General features: G+C 44.6%; 1 protein-coding gene across 1 annotated transcript in view; it reads left to right on the forward strand.

The window, feature by feature from the left end:
- Positions 1-19,307, forward strand: part of LOC147692933 (inter-alpha-trypsin inhibitor heavy chain H3-like) — a 395,157-nt gene that overhangs the window by 75,043 nt on the left and 300,807 nt on the right. The window contains exons 6-8 of the mRNA XM_086939194.1: positions 5,455-5,565; positions 6,058-6,183; positions 12,202-12,318. Coding sequence (XP_086795320.1) covers positions 5,455-5,565; positions 6,058-6,183; positions 12,202-12,318 — 354 coding nt within the window. The remainder of the gene's footprint in view (positions 1-5,454; positions 5,566-6,057; positions 6,184-12,201; positions 12,319-19,307) is intronic.

Consider the following 19,307-nt stretch of genomic DNA (forward strand, 5'->3'; position numbering starts at 1 on the left):
GGACACCCTCCGGTTCTACACCACGTTGATCCATAAGACAAGCACATACTTAAAAAAGAAACAGGCCCAACTAGGCTACCCCACTGGTACTCCTTAGTTGTCCATGGCTAGGACCAGGCCCTAGGCCACCCAGATACTACTGGTCCCTGCCAATCCACAGAGTGGGGGGTAGTAACCCCTGGCCTACACTAGCCACTCTCCACTCCCTTTCTCAGTGTAGTTCCAAACTACATCTGATCCTTCAACCTAGGGTCCGCACCCTCAGGCTGACCAGAGGTCACGGGCAAGAATGCCCCACCCTACCTCTACTTCTGAAGCACCCTCCAGAACACAACTCTCCCACCTGAAGTCCACATTCACCGGATGCACAGGGGTCAGACTCCCTCTGACCCCCTTCCAGAACTCTCCACACTCCACACTCCCAACTGGAGTGGTACTGCCAGACACCAGAACTACTGAAACCCTGTTCACTGATGTTCCACGTTCTTCAAATACTCTGGGAGATCTTCCTCAAATGACCTATTGGTACAGCCTAGGCCCCCGACCTGACGTTCTCTTCAGAAACATTCCAGGCCCTGACACTGGGTTTTGGGCACCTGGAGACACGCAGTCCGACCCAGTCCTTCTCCTCTTGAGTCAGGACGTGAGCCCCTACACCGAGACCTAGCTGGGCTACACTGAACCTTTTACACCACACTGGGCTGGAAGACACCTCAGCCACTCCTTTTGGAATCACTCCATCCACTATGCCTCTCTCCTCCCAGAACCTTACCAACTCCAAAATTCTGTCTCTAAACAGACCACAGAAATCAAAAAGCAGGCTCCACTTCTGCAGACGTTCTTGGGAAAGTTTAACACAAGGGACTTAGGTATCTGAACAAAACAAGAGCACACGAGTATTCAGCAAGATCCCCATCCAGAGAACTCACACCATTCATCCACACAGACTGCCCCCCCCCCCCAGACTGGTAAGGTAGTTTCTACCACCCCTGATTTCTCAACCTGACCACACGGGACACCGGTACCATTACTCCAGGAAAGGGACAGGGAACACACCCACTGGACACATTTTCGCTGCCACCACTGGATCCCACCCTTCTGGTGAATCCAGAAAAAACATTTCAACAGAAATGACATTTTTAGAAAACTTAAAAACAATAATCCCCTTTCATGTGACTATCTAAAAATGCAGAGTTTTGTAGTGGGGCCAGTTGTCGCTGTGGTACTGCGCAAACACAAGTCCATATCCCACCGTTAGCAAACAATGTTAGAAATGGGATTTCTGGTTGGCTTAGGCTTGCGCCAAAGCCAGGCAGAAACCACCACTCCTAAGTTAGGGTAAGGAAGTCACCCGCCAAGATAACCCATGCTCACCCTCTTGGTAGCTTGGCACGAGCAGTCAGGCTTATCTCAGAGGTGATTGTAAAGCATTTGCGCACGCACCCACCAGCAACAACATCCAAAGCCCCCCACAAAATGAACTCCACACAAGGTATATGTAAATATAGCCTTTGTATTGCAAAACACATTAGATAGAAACACACACTTTACAATGTGCCAAAAGGCAGTGGCAGAATTTACAGGGGATTATGTACAGAACAGGGCCACAGGCACCACTGTCAGGAATATGCACTTAGTAGAACTAGCACTTAGAACTTATAACAATCGGAAGCTTCACACATGATGTATAGAACATTCAGAGGTGTAAGAAAGACACATGATGTATAAACATACATTCAGCGGTGTAAGGAATAAGGCACATGACGCATCAAAACACATTCAGAGGTGCAGGAGAAACACATGATGCATAAACAACACATTCAGAGGTGTAAGGAACAAGGCACATGACGCATCTAAAACACATTCAGAGGTGCAGCACAGGAGGACACATGATGCATAAACAACACATTCAGAGGTGTAAGAACAAGGCACATGATGCATCTAAAACACATTCAGAGGTGCAGCACAGGAGAACACATGATGCATAAACAACACATTCAGAGGTGAAAGAACAAGGCACATGATGCATCAAAACTACATTCAGAGGTGCAGCAAATAACAATTCGCAGAAATCACATTAGCACAGAACTTACATCAAGTCCAAGTTGCGCCACTGCGCCAAAACCTAAACGTAGCAGCTGCCCACTACTTGCTGGGCAGCTGAGGACAGGGACAGAACAGGGCCTAAACGCTGCAGCTGGCACTAAGTGCTGCGCAGCTGTGGAAGGCCAGGGCAAGGATGAAGGAGTGTGACTCACTCCTTAGTCCAAAGAACATGTGTCCCTAAAAGAAAGAAACCTAAACGGTGCAGTTGCCCACTACTTGCTGGGCAGCTGTAGATCAGCAAAAACTACGCCAGGGCTCTCACCAGCCCTCTTGGAGAAAGTCTGTGCCAAATGGGGAGCCCTCTAGGCTCGAAACAAATCCACACTGCGGCACAGGGTTGGAGCCCTCTAAGCTCTGGGAATAATCGTGACCCCAATTGTTGGAGCCTTCTAAGCTCTAAGAGCAAGGAGGGTGGCCAACAACAGCGGTGGGGGCCCGGGGGCGGGCTTTGAAGATAATTACTTCCCCCATCGGTGGGCCGCCATCGCTCTGGGGGACACAGGCCCCCACGGGGCCCTGGAGCAACAAAAGACCCATTTCTGGAGCGGCCCGCTGCCATCTGGGGCCACTCGGAAGAAGGGCACCACTCAGGTGCCTGGGGAACACATGTGGCCTTCCCCCCCTGCCCCAGCCGTCTCAACTTACCGGCTCTCGGCGCGGGAAGGCGTTCTCTTTGTCTGGCAGCGGTAGCGCGTGGCAGTGCTCTCTCTCCTCATGGGAGCCCCGCCTTCACCAAGCGCCCGCTTCGCTCTTCACCCGGTCCCCCATCTCGGGACCGGGACTTGATGTGGAGCCTTCGTGGCTCCTCGGACAGCAGCTCCCTTCCGGCCGGACTGCCAATCACAGCACAGCAGTGGGCGGGACTTCCCTCGCAAACAGGAAGTCCCGCCCAACGTCAGGCACGCCGGTGCCTGGCTTCCTTTTTGCGGCACGAGCGCCGCGGTGGTGAATCAGACCGGCAAATGAGGGGTGGGCACCCTCGGTGCTAAAATAAAAGGCAGAAGCAAGGTGGGTACTCGCAAAGGAGCTCATAAACGGGGTGGGCACCCGCCAATAGAAAAGCACCATAACAAGCATGATGCAGGGTGGGCACCTGCGATAAAAGGGCCACAGGGGGAATCCCTACGCTCGGGATTCCCTTACACATGGCAACAGGGGAGAGGAGCCACACACTCCCAGGGTGCCCACAGTAGAAGCGCTCTCAAGCGCTTAGTAGACAATCCAGCGCTCCCAGGCGCTAGAAGGGCACAAGGTAAAGGTCCACAAGTCCAGCAAAGTCCTTCAGGAGTCCAGTGGCTGGGCAGTGCCCAGGGAGGCAAGCCTTCCCCTGGGCCCAAGCAGCAGCACGCCCCTGGCAGGATTCAAGTTGGCAAACAAGAACATTTGACAAGAGGTCACAACCTCCTTTTATACAGACAAATCCTTTGTCTAAAGGTGCGGGGTGGGGGAAGAACCAGTCGCAACTGGTCTGGGAGCACCCTTGATGTTCTCAGCCCCTCACTCTATTTACTGGCATGGCTAGGGACAGCAGACGCACCACAGGGGGCGGAGCCAGTATTCTGTGGGGAAAGCCCAGCCCTATTCAGGACCCAGGTGCACTCCTCCCCAGCCATTAGAATGCTAATCTCCACACTCACCACCGGGCAGACCCACCCAGACTCCTGGAGCAAGGCTTACCAGCCAGCTCCAGCCAATCACAAGCCAGACACAAATTACACAAACATGCCAACTTCTAGAAGTGGCACTTCCACACTAGACACAATCATGCCGCATATATCATTGCGCAGCATTCAATCACACGAGTCCGCACATACCAGACTTGAGCCTGCACACCTCACGCATCAGGAACTACCAGGGACACGAACATTCCCCATTCATTCCTATGGGAGGGCAGGCCAACCTTACTCCACGCACTCAGGGTGCGCACACACTTTCCACTGGGAACCAGTGAAAGTGCGCAGAAACCAAGACATCACTATAATTATTTAATAACACCAGGCAAAAAGTTCAGGGGTGAAACTGCCAGTAGGGCCAAGTCCAACACCTCTGTTAGCTCTTTCTGCGTTTAAGCACTACATCTCAGTTTATTCTTTAAAAAGAATACCTCCGGATCTACTTATTGGGTTTTTGTAGTTTTGCTCATTAAATTAAGCTCTACTTTTCTAACCAGGTGTGGTATCTATTTGTGCAGTGGTTTCACTGTTTTACTTTTTGAAGTGTGCACAAATACTTTACACATTTCCTGTAAAGTTAAGCCTGATTGCCCTGTGTCAAGCAACTAGGGGGTGACCACGGCTTAATTTAGGGTGTGTTTGTGACTTATCCTGACTAGGATTGTGGTTTCTGCTTGGAAAGGTTGAATACTTCTCTCAACTAGAAACCCAATTTCTAACAGCGTGTCCCTGCCAATAAGCACTGATAAAACGAATAGCATGACTTTATCAAAGCAGAGATTTCCAACGCTTGTTGATAAAGTTCTTGGGAAATGCCCCCACAGCCCAGGGGCAGATGCAGTTGAACACTTCACTTTCTCAGCCTTCTTAAAGATGGTTAATCATGACCCACAACTTTCACAACTCACAAGTTGCCAACAGTCTGTTGACTGTGTGTATTTGTCTATTGATCTGCTTGCTTGAGCACCTGTATATCTTTTGAGGTATAGGCACCTGTTCACCTCTGTGCATGTCTGTATGAATATGTGCCTTACGATTTCTGTCTCTGTGCACACACTATACAAAAGGCTAATATATAGAAAGTGTTTGCATTCCTTGTTATATGTTGTCTTTACTTGCAGTTATTATCGTTTACAATTCAGGAATTCAATTTACAATAGGATATTGTGTCGGATTTTTCGTTCTTGGTAATGACAGCAATTTCAGGAATTATCATTCTAACTATTTTATTATATGACTCCCACACCCTGCTAGTTTTGGTGTTACTGTATGGAGGGCAATTACCTTTCAATTCCAAACATTTTTAATTTCTATTGTTACAATATACACAAAAACGACCACATATGCTCTATTGCTACAATATACACAAAAACTATCACAATTACAATAAAATCATGTGTTTAAAGATAGTAAGGTGTATGTGCTTGCAAATAACTTCAATCGTATAAAATACTATTTTATGATTAAAACAGTTAGCAACTGCAGCCTGCCTAGTGCCGGAAATTGAGATGCAGAATACTCTATACTATCTCCTTTATAATTTATACTTTATACTTTGGAATCACAGACCTTTTTTTTCGTAAGGTTCAATGCAATCTATTGAATAAGTGCACAGCTATCCGAGTCATCCCACTTTCGTTTGATCTCTGAATATTTTTCCCTTTAAATATTTCAGATTGAAGCAAATATTTATGAACCCCAAGGAATCAAGTCATTGGACGCTCGTGGAACCTTCATCACCAACGATTTGCAGGAGATCACAAAAGCATCTTTTTCAGGAAACAAGGTCCTCTTTCTGCTTATGTAAAATGATCTAGGGATTTTATTGTGAATAATAACTAGGGCAGGATTGTGTAACTTTGGTCCCGAAGAATCAAATTTCTTCCAGTGTAGCAAGATAATCACGCCATACCATTTCTTAATAACCATTAATCATAATAAACCTTTAACAGTAATAACCATTTGAAAATTTTCACATACAAAATATCTAAAAGAAACTAATTTATATAGTCAGTGGCTCTTATGAAAATCTAGTATGATTACCCTGTCTCATTAAGATTCAGTTTAGTTGTAACCTAGATACTAGTACACAGTTGGTTTTTAACAAGTGTTTAATTTATCCTGGGCTGTTTATTCATGAGCTGCAGAGTGGTGCTGACGTGATCAACGTAAAATAGGTGCCTGACGGGAATTGTAATTCTTTTTTTTGCAAAACGTTTGCACTGTATTTTCTATACCCTTTCTTTCTTTGTCATATTCGTTGGTTTTTCGATTTTAGGGTCACGTGTCTTTCAAGCCATCAGTCGACCAACAGCGATCATGTGCAAATTGCTCCACGACATTGTTGGATGGAGACTTCACAATTTCATATGACGTGAACAGAGAGTCACCAGGAAATGTACAGGTAACCTGAATTTCTGTAGGACGCTATAATTTTCCCTACATCTATGAATATTTTCTACACAACCCTTTTGCTTCCAATGCAATTAATCAATGACTGTGAAGAGTACCACAAAATGGGAAAGATCAAAGGGGCTGATTAAGAGTCTGGTGGCTGTAAGACCTCCGGACTCACGGTGGTCCGTCCGCTGCAACTCGACTTCAAAAGTAATTGCGGTGGAGAACCACACTGTAAGATGTTCAGTCGGACTGGTGCAATCCCTCTGAGCATATTACGAGATCCGCCACCCCGCCAATCTATGGCAGGAGCCCTGCCATGAAAAGGCTGGTGGTGGAGGATCAAAGAGGTCCCTACAGGACTCCCATGCCCCCTTCGCCGTAGGTATACATTCAGGGGGGAACAACATGTGCCTTCCTGTTTGTATTTCCCCAAAGTTCCAGCACAGCATGGACGATACCATCCATGGCGTGCTGGAACTTTTTTGCTGATCCCATTGCGGTGCCTGTTTATCAGGCACCGCCATGGGAAAGGTAAAGGACTGTCTGCCTTACACAAGTTCAACTCTTAATAAGGCAGATAGAGCTTACGCGGATTTGGCGCAGCTGTGCCGACGGATAACCAATGCAACTGCACCAAAGTAGTGATCAGGCCATAAGTATACGTATAAAGGGCAGATATACTTACATTCAACGCAATGCAGGGCAGCAAGCAACACTGCTGTGCTCCATTGTGTGGAAGGGAGATTGCAGAAATGTGCCATATCTACTAGGATGTGTTGTATTTCTGCTGCCTTCTATCACTGGTGCAATGTGTGCAGCCTAGCGCCAACACAGGCACCCTTGCACCATGATGCAAGGGTCAATGGGTATACAACCTTTAGCACGCATTTTTTACAATGCACTACCATTACAACGCAGGCATTACCACGCATACCATTACAACACATTGCGCTGGGAGCGCTCTAGGATAGGGAATAAGTTGAATTTTCTATCCAACACCTTCCCTAGTGTCCACGGGGACTGGAGTTGGAATAGAAAATTATACTTACCACTATCCAGCACCTCTAAGCGCTATGCGTTGTAACGGTATTCGTTGTAAATACCGCGTTGTAAAGGTATGAGGGTAAAAGTATGCGTGGTAACGTCATACATCTGGGTCAATGTGTTAGAGGATGGGTTATTTTTATGCAGGAAGGAATATCTTCTTGCACAAAAACATCTTTAAAGGAATATTTCTCTTTTTAAGTGTGCTGCAGAATGCATGATGCATAGAAAGAGGTAGTAATAAGGAAAAATTAAGATATTCCTCCTTGTTAATCATCTTCAGCGAGGTGTAGCATTATGTTGCATTCCTAGGTGTATTAGCTTTAGTAAATCTGGGAACGCATCAAATGCACCCATGGAATGCTTCTCTACAAGGTAAAGCAAGGCAGCGCTGTGCGCTGCCTTGCATTACTTTGTTTACTAAACCATGTAAAGCCAGGCAAAATGGGTTTGCATGTCTTAGTAAATGCCCAAAGGAATTTTGGTTTGGGACAGCACCATACAAATGACATAACCCACTGCAAACTCGTTGTAAATCTACTCCTCAACTTCCACAAAGTGCATTATAAAATCTCTGTTAGGAACCTGGAGTTTTTCTGGTGATGTACTATAAGTACTACATGTAGTAGAATGTTTATTTGTAGCCAGCTAGTCAGGGTTTAAAGAACAAAAAAGGTAACTAGCAGTAAAAGTTTCCATTTCCTGCTTGCTTATAAGCCCTTCACAAATGAGCACTTGTTTCACCTGTTTATATGTTGTATCTTCCAACCCATGTCCATTGCAAAGGTTTGATACCATTTACAGATAATGCAACAGAGAGTGAAGGGACAATTTTCCCTTCAAGGTCGAGTAGGACACTTCAGTTATGGTTTCCACTTTACCATCCTGGTGCATTGTGATACCCATACTTCCTCCTTCTTTTTGCTAAACCTTGCCCAATTAATGTCCTGCTGATTGCACTCTGTTCAGCATATTTGCTACTGACTCCCAGAGATATACAGACAACTTCAGAGTAGCTCCCTTGACTTGTTGCACTCACAACTCAATTTCACATTCCCTTGTTGTGCCTACTGACTTTCATAGTCTTTTCTTCTCATGGTTCCTATGCACCATTCTCTTTATTGGTGGTTCTACTGAATCCTAGTAGCTGTTTTATGTCTCACAGCTACTCACCTCCAGCACCTGTGAACCTCCCCTGCATTTCTTGCTATTTCTACCCTGTGAGCCCTGTGTGTGGTGTCTTGCAACTGTCTCTTCTCTTAGGGCCCCACTTGCTCACTCTGTGCAGCTCCTTTGGTTTAAGGCTTGCTACTTAATTCTGTGAGCCAGATGTACATACATTGGGTTTCCTAACAGTGATCATAATGTATGCACTAACTTATAGTGAATTCAGCAGTATTTACCAAACCAACCTATTCGTAATAGGTTGGCTCACAAAATACTGAATGTCAGTGTGTTGCAATTGGACCTATCTCATGAATGTTAATGTGGTAAGCCAAAAATTGCAACCTAAAACTACTATGAGTCCCAGGGATGGTGGCCTACTTGGCTCAGCATACCACCATGTTTGTGATTGCTTTCAAATAAAGCAAACTTTTTTTTAATGTAACGTGTTATCCTTAGAGGAAAACATGATATACGGACTACTGCCTAGTTCTAAAACATTTTTTGACTCTTCGTGAAGGGGAGGGGGTTCCCTGGGGATCCCTACCCATTTACGAATGAGTTACCACCTCCCTTGAGTTAGCAAATAAAACATTAATGTTTTGCAACCGCATTTTGGTTGCAAAACATTAATCCATACCAAACAAAATCACGGTTTGGAAGGGACGCCCTAAATTTGTCTCTTCTAAACAGCAATTCCTTATTTTTCCCCAAAGTATTCAGCTATTCTGTAACATGTTACTGAGGGCCAGATGTAGGTGGCTAAATACCGAGCGGTAACACAGAAATTCGCAGAATTTCAACATTACCAGTATTTGGCTGAGAGCAATGTAGGTGCGTTTAAACCTACTAGCACAATAAGGAATCGCAAAATTTGCTATTCCCTATTTTGCTCTTGCATTTAAGGAATTGCTAATTGTGATTCCTTAAATGCAATGTAGGTAGCACAAAAGAAAGTGCACTTTAGGCTTACGGAATCACGAATTACAACCAACTTCAAGTTTGTGGTAACTAGCAATTTCCTGTAAAAAAGCACTTCTTAGATTTTTTAAAATGCCATGTGACACACATTCATGCCCTTAGGGCATGTATGTTTGCCACCTGTGCACACATGCACATTTCAGGGGTGCAACAGGGTGTCCTTTTGACACCCTGGCACCCTTGAAATAGCTCCCGCTATTTGCGATTCTTTAATACTGAATCGCAAATAGTAAATATCTTCTCATTCCTATGGGCCTCCTAACCCATAGGAATGAATGGGTAGGTATTCCTTATTAAAGAATCTCAATTTGCGATTCGTTGATAAGAAATTTTATGGAATCGCTAATATTTTAGCGATTCCTACCTACATTCAATTTAGCGAGTCCTTAATAGCAATTCGGTAAAAATCGCTATTAAGGACTCGCTAATTGAATTTACCTACATCTGGCCCTGAATCACTTAATGGGTTCAGTACATTTGAAAACTGCATTTTCTTGTCACAAACGCTGGGAGTTACCAAATCACAGGGTTTGAAATAAAAACATCTAACCTTATGTGCCTTAGTTATTCCTATTACTTGTTTGCCATTTTCTATTTTGCTTCTTTGGCATACCTGTTTCTGTTCCTTGCTGTTATAGCCTCTTTTTCCCTGTTGTATGCAAACATTTCTTTTGCCGTCTGTATTCTTCCATCCAGCCATTGTTTGTAAGCAGAATTCTAAGGCAATCAATACGAGTTTGTCAGCTCGAGTGAGGTATTTACCAGACGCAATAAATCTCATTACTCCAGGTTGAGGTATTTACCACATGTGGTCAATATCTCCTATTCCAAGTTCCTAAAAGGAAATTGGAGCATAACATGCAGAATCATTTTTCTAAAAACCAAGGGGCATATTACCAAGCAATAGCGATAATTATCGCTATTGCTTGGTTAGCGTGAAAAAATTAACGCTGAGCTGCGGCGATTTTTATAGCAGATAAACCTTGGTATTACCAAGGTTTATCGCAAATGCGATAAAAATCGGCCGCAATGCATGAATATCGCTGAAAAGTCAGCGATATTCATGCATTACCGAGCTAATGCTCTTAGCCATGTTATCCACCTACCATTGGATAACATGGCTAAGAACTGCTCCTGGGCAGGTGTTAGCTTTTGGAGATATTCGCGCTTAGCGCGAATATCTCCAAAAGTTGGTAATAGGAGATAGCGATGTTAGTGACTGTTTCCAGTCACTAACATCTTGGCACGCCCACTTTGCATGTCATTAGTGATAAATATCACTGACATGCAAAGTGGGGCCCAAGATGGTCGCTATCTCCTACTAGCTGTCGCTAACTGGTGTTAGCGACAGCTAGGTAATAGGGAGATAATTTTATCTCCGCTTTCTTGGCTTTTAAAGCCAAAAAAGCGGAGATAAACCCCCTTGATAATATGCCCCCAAATTCAGCATGTTTTGCCATTTTCCCAGGACTTCCTCCCAGAAACTTTCAGCAGACTTGACCTTTCCAAATTTATCAGGGAAAAACTGTGAGGCTCTGATAATTATCAGACATCAACTTCGATTCCTGTGGAATTGTGTTTGCACATGGATCAGAATTTAGCCCACATTTCGTAATGAGGGCCTAAGTCTGGGTTCACAGTGTTTCTGTTTCTGTGTGATTAGTTCTCACCTTGAGTGTGTGTGGAATCCTTTGTTCTTTACTTCAGTGGTCCTTGATCTACATATATGTATATATAGTCCGATTCCTGTACTTATAATTCACTGCTGCTTCCCACGAGCCTCGTTCTTTTAATCAGTGTTTCTTGCTCTATACCTTTTATTGTCTCCTGTGTTCGTTTTGCGATCTTGATAATTGTTACAAAGAGAACTAGTGAGATTCTGAGGCTTTGTGTCACTTGCACAGAGGCTCACCCAGCACTTTTCTTCCATAAGACCAGCTGGGTGACTTGCAGGAATCTGAGAGTAACTGACATTAAGATCTATTTACCCTCACGGAGAGGTCACTTTCCACATAGTGTACGAACCCAATCTCAGCAGGGTCAATGACTGGTTGGTATACCATCATAATGAATGACTCACTTCCCCCTTTACTAAAGAATGTTTTGTTGACATCAACTACTAATTTCAATTCAATTCAATTCAATTCAAAAGTGCTTTATTCGAGTAATTACTCATAAAAGCAGACAAACAAACACATAATAAAATACAATTAAATTACAGAGTCAGCATGACTTTAAGCACAGACACGTTAAAAAGGAGGGTTTTTCCTTTTTTAAAAACAGATTTCATCAAGTTATAAACATCAAGGTGCAAAGTTCATATTATAAAAACATACATGATTAAAAATTAATTTAAATAAGTTTTCGACAGATAGACTCCAGGCATGGGAACAGAGAATAGATAAACTAGCAGTCTCTGAACAACTAGGCAGAGAGTAGTCACCCTACTAGCAATCTCTGCCTAATTACCCACGCCCACCCCAAGTACTTTGCAGTCGCTATGATAATCCAGTTTAAGGGGGTAGTTTTAATAATGCGTAATGCTACCATGGAGCTTTTAGTACCCAAATTTCTGCACATGGGAGCCAACCAGACACGTCTCGGAACAGAATATGCTTGACAAACAAACAAGAAATGCCCCAGAGTCTCTTTCCCTTCCCCACAAGCTAAACAACTACTAATTTCTCATTTGCTGCTTTTCAGATTTATATTATTACTTATTAAACAAAAGTTACCTCATAAAAACTCATGTATTTGTTGATTCCTCTTAAATATGTTATGTATCTTGCAACTAAAATGTAGTAATTTTGTTTCTCTTAATAATTTCTTTTAGATTGTAAATGGATATTTTGTTCATTTTTTTGCGCCTGCCAATCTTCCAACTGTGCCAAAGAATGTTGTCTTTGTCATAGACAAAAGTGGATCCATGAGTGGTCGAAAGATGGATCAGGTAACTAGCACATCTCTAAAGTAAAAATGATTATGATAGCAAATACACATGAATATACTGGGGTTCAAATGAATGGTTCCAGACTGTATTTCCACCCGATTTAATGGGGAATTATTCAGCATGAGTAATAGACAGAAGGATCTGGAACAGACAGGTTTTCTCTGTCAGTGGAGAGTAACAGAGATATTCATTACCTGTTTTGAGCGACTAGGGCATCTGGGGATTTTGAAGCTGTGACCTCATGGAGAGGGGCCTTGTCTGATCCCCCGTTGTGCTGGAGGGGAGACCCTCTCCAGACAACCACTGCTCCTCTCCCAGTCTTTGTTTTTCTTGGTGAAGATACACACTCGTCTAGTCTTTCCAGGCCTTGCAATTTATAGTGCAACGGGCATATCAACAAGCTTTTTGGCTTTTAAAGCCAAAAAAGTGGGGATAAGGATCTTGTTAAAATGCCCCTAATACAGGACGTTCGGCATTGGCCAAGGGATATGGCTCCGGGCAACTCGTATCGGTCCTAAAATTACTTAAATGAAATGTGTGTGTTAGTAACATATTAAACATTAATCCTTTGAAAATGCAATTTGTCTGTTTTCATTGTTGCGCTGGTTATGAGTAAATGCCTTTGATTTTAAGCTGCATTGGCCCATCCTTATGTGCATCCTGAAGTATTCTGGGTTAGGTTCCCTCCCTAGAATTGCCATTACCTCGTGTTCTGGTAATTCTGCGGTCAGGTAAATAGTAGGATTGCGAGTGTTTGGGGAATAACATGTCAGAAGCCATATTTCTGCACCAATTCCCATATGTATTCCGGCATTTTTCATAAAGAGACTTTGTCTGATTTCCGGAGCCAGAATCTCCATGTGAAACACCATAATTTATAACTACTGTGACCAGGCACATCACAAATTCATGACAACAAAATCCATATGCCTGAACAGTCACCATTTCAAAATGTGTCTTAGGAAAATGCCCAATAGTATTTAATTTTTAATAAATATCAATACTTCTATGTAATAACACGTCTCTCAGACTATTATTGTCTTCATCTCTTTTCTCCATTAATCCAGGGCAGACAGGATCTCCTGAACAATGACATTTCTCAAGCAAAGTATGTTTGGTTTTAAGATCTGTAAGTGAAGCAAACAGTCAAGTTGTCACACATGAGATTCCATAGTTGAGCTGGAAGTTGTCTCCTGAAGAACTGCATTCTTGAACAGTTAATGAGCAAGTGTTCCCATGAGCTGATATCGTTATCGCATATATCAAAGAATTTGAGTTAGCAATGGAAAATAACTCGGGAATTGGGTGTTAATAGGTGGAAAATAGTAAAATCCAGTGAGTAATAGACAGTCAACCCTCTAAATTTTGTACAGCTTTTTGGAGCTTTGAAAAAACTATTCATTTGTTAAAGACAACCTCCCTTTTGTCTATTTCTCTAGCACTTCCGTAAATGTGCATGCTTCTAGGGGAATGAATAATAGAATCTCATATGCCGTAAAAACAATTCTTTTTTTTACATAGGTCTGTGTATCCATCATTATTCATTACTGCCTCATAAGATTCTCAATTGGCTAGCAGCCAATATCTTAACTCCAGATATTTATGATAGTTGAAGAACTTCCCACCAGATGGTAATTCAGAATTGGCTTGCATTTCGGTAAAAAGTTTGATTAATATACCAATGTCTCATAAAGTAAAGGTCCTGTTATTTCACCGATTAGCCCTATCTAATTTCTGGAGAAATACAGCTTTATCCTACAGGGTTATCCCATAATGGGACCAGTTAATTAAACTCAGGCACTTGCAAAATTTTAACCAATGTACAATACATTTTTATTTGATCATTCAGTACTCAATATCAAATTTAGAAATACTCTTTAAAGCCATAAACCTTCAAAGGTCTTTAGCTAAGTCTAGCCCATGTCTCTTGCCAATTTTAGATAAATTTTATTCATAAGGTTCAAAAATACCTGTTTTAATTTGACCCCCACTTAGTTATATCAACCTAATATTTTATTTGATCATATCAGAAAGGGTAATATAGTTGGTGGAGATCCGAAGTTAATACTTCCGTTTTAATTGAGTTCATTTTATACTTTGTCACAGTGTTTAAGTGCAAAGCATCACCTGAGTGGTGAGAATGGACATACCTGTCTTGTGCCTCAGCTATATCAATTTCCTTGACTCTGAAAGCATTCAAAATTGGACACACCCATGCCTTGCTGCATAAACCTGGAATTATGCCTGATGGACTGGGTGAGGATCTTCCTTCTATTAGGGAGGGCAAATAATAAATCCCAGATCAACAGGTGATAAGCCTCCTCTTCTTAAAAACAGAATTTGGCCACCAGCTGGTTTGTCTGAAATATAGGAAAAGGCTTCAATAAGAAACTGTGTCTGAGGTACCCATTTGTTGCCTACCAGGATCCCAGCTCACCAGGATTCCGACCACTTGGTCCAGTTGAGCAGCAAGAATTTTCATAAATATTTTATAATCTGTACTTAGAAGCTTGGTGAGTCGATGTCAGCTGATTCTTGGAAATTTCTGCCTACACTCCATTGCTACAGTCAAGTCGGCTTGTGATGAGTACTATTGTGATGGTTTCGTGTGAGGTTTTAGAGGAGCCACTTGAAGATTTCCCATAGCATTCGTAGGAAATTAAAGCAAAGCAAAGCTCATTACGTTGACTTGTGCTGTCATGTTCAACTTGTCACCCTGGATAATCCCCAGATTTCTGGTGTGGTTGGTGGGTGTTGGTGTGGGTCCTAGTTCAGTCTGCCATCTGGGGGTGTCCCATGGGAAGTGCTTGTTTCCAAAGGCTAGCACTTCAGTCCTGTCAGAGTTCAGTTCCAAGCAGTTGGTTCTCATACATTCAACTAACAGGGTCCTGCAGATGGGGAAGCTTTTTCTGGTGGTGGGTGTTTTGTCTGTTATGTAGATGATGAGTTGAGTGTCATCTGCGTAGCAGATGATGCTGATGCCTTGGGACCTGATGATGTAGGTGAGTGGTGTCATGTGGACACTGAATAGGGTGGGCTGTGGGATGAACCCTGGGGACTCTACCTACAGGGTTAATGGCCTCAGATGTGAAGGAAGGCAGTCTGACTCTTTGGGCTCTCTCTGTAAGGAAAAGGAGCAGATCCAGCTGGTCCTTGGATACCACAATCGTGGAGACTTCTTAGGAGTGTGTTGTGGGAGTCTGTGTCAAAAGTTGTGAAGAAGTTGGGCAGGATGAGGGAGACTGTTTCTCCTGGGTCAAGGATTTGTCCTGATATTGTTGGTTTCTGTGATGAGTGCTGTTTCTATGCTCTGGTTCTTTCTGAAATCTGATTGAAAGATGGTTAGTAGGAGGTGGGGCTCGAGGTGGCTTCTGAGTTGTTTGTTGATGGCAATTTTGATAATTTTCTCTGGGTAGGTACACAGTGAAGTAAGTCTGAGGTTGGCCAATTGGCTGGGGTCATCTGGAGGTTTCTTGAGGAGGGTATTCACTGCTACATGATTCCAAGATTCTGGGAAGGTGGGGGAGGTAATGGAGGTGTTCATGATGTGGGTGAGAGCTGTGCTGATTGCTGATGTGACAAGGTGACAGATCAAGGGTCTCCAACCTTACCTGTATTAAGAGCTACTTCTGATCAGTGAAAAATATTGTGAGCCACTGAAGGCTAAGCAACTCACGCATTGTTACCAGATGCCCCCACTCCTAGGTTAATTGACTTTAAGCCAAATGTCCATAGAGTCAGATACTATGGTTTGGACAAAATACTTTGAATAGGAGCACTATGACTGGGCTGCCATGTGAGTAAGTGAGAGTGTGGTTCATTGGCATGTATGAACATGTGTGCATATGACTGAGAGGCTGTATCATATGTACTTGTGCCACAGGGCATACCTTTCACATATTTGCCAACGTTACATGTATAAACCAAATAGGAGTAGCATAAAGTGCAGAAACATGTTCTGCAAAACTGTTAAGGATATGGAACATTTTTCTGCACTTTAAATTTCACCCTTTCAAAATAATGGCTGCATTTTTCACGTATAAATATGGCACTGTGTTGAGAAAGCTAAACTGAAGAGTTAACTTCGTATATGATTTCCATAAAACTCATCATTTAAATTTTCTCTGATTTCAAAGTGTTACATTTACAAACATCAAGCATCTTGCTTCCAGTTCCTGGCAGACATTGTGCTATATTTATAAAAGAAAAATACATTTGTTTAAATTTAAAGTGAAAAACTATGCTTTATTAAACATTAAGAGATAATTGGCTTAATTGAAAGTGGAAAAAGACATTGAGACTTAGGGATCCATTGGGATGGCCGGCGGATCACCCGAGCTGGGCATGCGGTAGCCACCTTTCAGCCACTTTTCAGCTTTTTGACTGTTGCCCGTGGAGCTACCTCGATAGCTATAGGGGAGATGGACTGTGAACCCACTCCACGGCTGTCACCTACCCAGCTGGTCATTGAACAGAATCCCCTTTCGTCTCTCCTGCCATTATCTCCCTCCTTCCCCCTACACCCCTCCCCCTTACCGCCCTATTTTTCCTTCCTCAATGTTTTTGTATAACTGATGTAACCTGTAACTGTTATAACTGTGTATTAATGTGAAACCTAATGTAAAGCGCTCTGATACCCACGGGTCTAGCCAGCGCTATATAAAACTCATTAAATAAATAAAATAAATCAAAAAATCCATGCCTGATTGACCTCCGCCATATTAGATTGGCTAGGGGGTCCGCAGCGGACGGAAAGACCGTCCAACGCTTTTCCGCCAGTCGACTCATTGACCGGGCAGAAAAGGTGCATAATATGATGGCGGTATCTGCAAGACAACGCCATCCATATTATGATGCAGGAAGAGATTAGCCTTTCCATGGTGGCGCTGCCGCCATGGAAAGGCATGTGGTCTTTTGTGTTGGGGGATCGCTGCGGGCCCCCGGGGTGTTGGGGGAATGGGGGCGCACTTGCGGGGTACCGATCGTACCTCCTACATTTGCATGCACAATGTGGCAGGTACCGCACGGTGCCTGTCACCTTGTGCATGCAAATGCACAACATGCATTTTTCACATTGTGGCGGGTGCTGCTTACAGATCCGCCCACCGCAATGTGAAAAATGTGGGATGAGACCGCCATGCTGGGGCTCACATCCTCTTTGGTATGGCAGGACTGCCGCACCTATGGTAGGTGGTTCCTTTTGCCATTGTGGTGGCGGGCGGACTTTGTCAATCAATCAATCATTTGTAAAGCACACTACATACCGCGAGGGTCTCAAGGCGCTGGGTGGGGGGGCGCTGGGTGGGGGGGCGCTGGGTGGGGGGGCACTGGGTGGCGAAGCGCTACTGATCGAACAGCCAGGTCTTGAGTATCCTCCTGAAGGTCAGCAGGTCTTGGGTCTGTCGTAGTCTCACTGGGAGGGTGTTCCATGTCTTGGTGGCGAGGTGGAAGAAGGATCTCCCACAAGTTGTTCTTCGGATGCGCAGGACGGTGGCGAGTGAGAGGTCGGCGGAGCGGTGCTGGCAGTTGGGGATGTAGAAGGAGAGCGTCTGTTGAGGTAGGCTTGTCCGGTCTTGTGGAGTGCCTTGTGTGCGTGGGTGAGGAGCTTGAAGGATATCCTCTTGTTGATGGGGAGCCAGTGCAGGTTTCTCAGGTGGGGGTGATGTGGCTGTGGCGTGGTATGTCAAGGATAAGTTGTGCCAAGACGTTTTGGATGCATTGCAGTCGTTTGATGATCTTGGTCGGGGCTCCGGCGTAAAGGGCATTTCCGTAGTCGTTTCTGATGCTGACGAGGGCATGGGTGACTGTCTTTCTTGTATCTGTCAGGATCCATCTGTAGATCTTACGGAGCATGCAGAGGGTGTTGAAGCAGGAGGAGGAGACAGCCCTGACTTGCTTGGTCATTGGCCGTCGGCCACCAGGAGTCATCCCAGGCTGAAGAGTGGGAGCCGAGGATGAGGATCTCTGTCTTGTACAAGTTCAGCTTCAGATGGCTGGTCTTACCCAGTTGGCGACAGCCTTCATTCCTTCGTGGAGGTTGGCTTTGGCGGTGATGGGGTCCTTGGTGAGGGAGAGGATCAGCTGAGTGTAGTTGGCGTAGGAGATTATGTTGAGGTCGTGCTGTCGGGTCTACGTGTGTGAGCGAGGCCATGTAAATGTTGAACAGCGTCAGGCTGAGGGAGGATCCCTGGGGTACGCCGCAGATTATCTCGGAGGCTTTGGAACGGAATGGGGGGAGGTGGATGCTCTGGGTTCTGCCGGAGAGGAAGGAGGTGGTCAAATCTAGAGCCTTGTCTCGAATCCCTGCAGCGTGGAGGCGTGGCGTAGTGTGCGGTGGCAGACGGTGTCGAAGGTGGCAGAGAGGTCTAGAAGGATGAGTGCTGCAGTCTCACCGTTGTCCAGCAGGGTCCTGATGTCATCGGTGGCGGCGAGAAGGGCATTCTCGGTTCTGTGGTTGCTGTGGAACCCTGACTGGGAAGGGTCCAAGATTCTGTTTTCTTTGAGGTATCGGGTTAGCTGTCAGTTGAGAGTTTTCTCAAGGACCTTGGCCGGGAAAGGGAGCAGAGAGATGGGCCGGAAGTTCATGAGGTCTCTTGGGTCTGCCTTAGGTTTTTTGAGTAGGGCATGTTTCCAGATCTCTGGGAACGTCGCGGTCTCGAGGGGGAGATTGATTACGTTGCGCAGGTGGGGTGCGATGGAGCTGCTTGCTCTGTTAAAGACGTGGTGCGGGAATGGGTCTGAGGGAGAGCCGGAGCGGATTGTGCCCATGGTCTTGATGGTGTCATCGATGCTCACACTGGCCCAGGCTAGCAGGGGGTTGTGGGCGATGGTGTGCAGAGGGTCTGTTCTGTTGTTGTCTGTTGGGGCAGTCTGGGTGTTGAAGCTGTTGTGGATGTCTGCTATCTTATGGTGGAAGAAGGTGGCAAAGGAGTAGCACAGGGCTTGCGACGGTGGGATGTCGTTGGTATTGGAGCTGGGGTTGGCGAGTT

This window comes from Lissotriton vulgaris, chromosome 9 (assembly GCF_964263255.1).
Source record: "Lissotriton vulgaris chromosome 9, aLisVul1.2, whole genome shotgun sequence".
Taxonomy (NCBI): Eukaryota; Metazoa; Chordata; class Amphibia; order Caudata; family Salamandridae; genus Lissotriton; species Lissotriton vulgaris.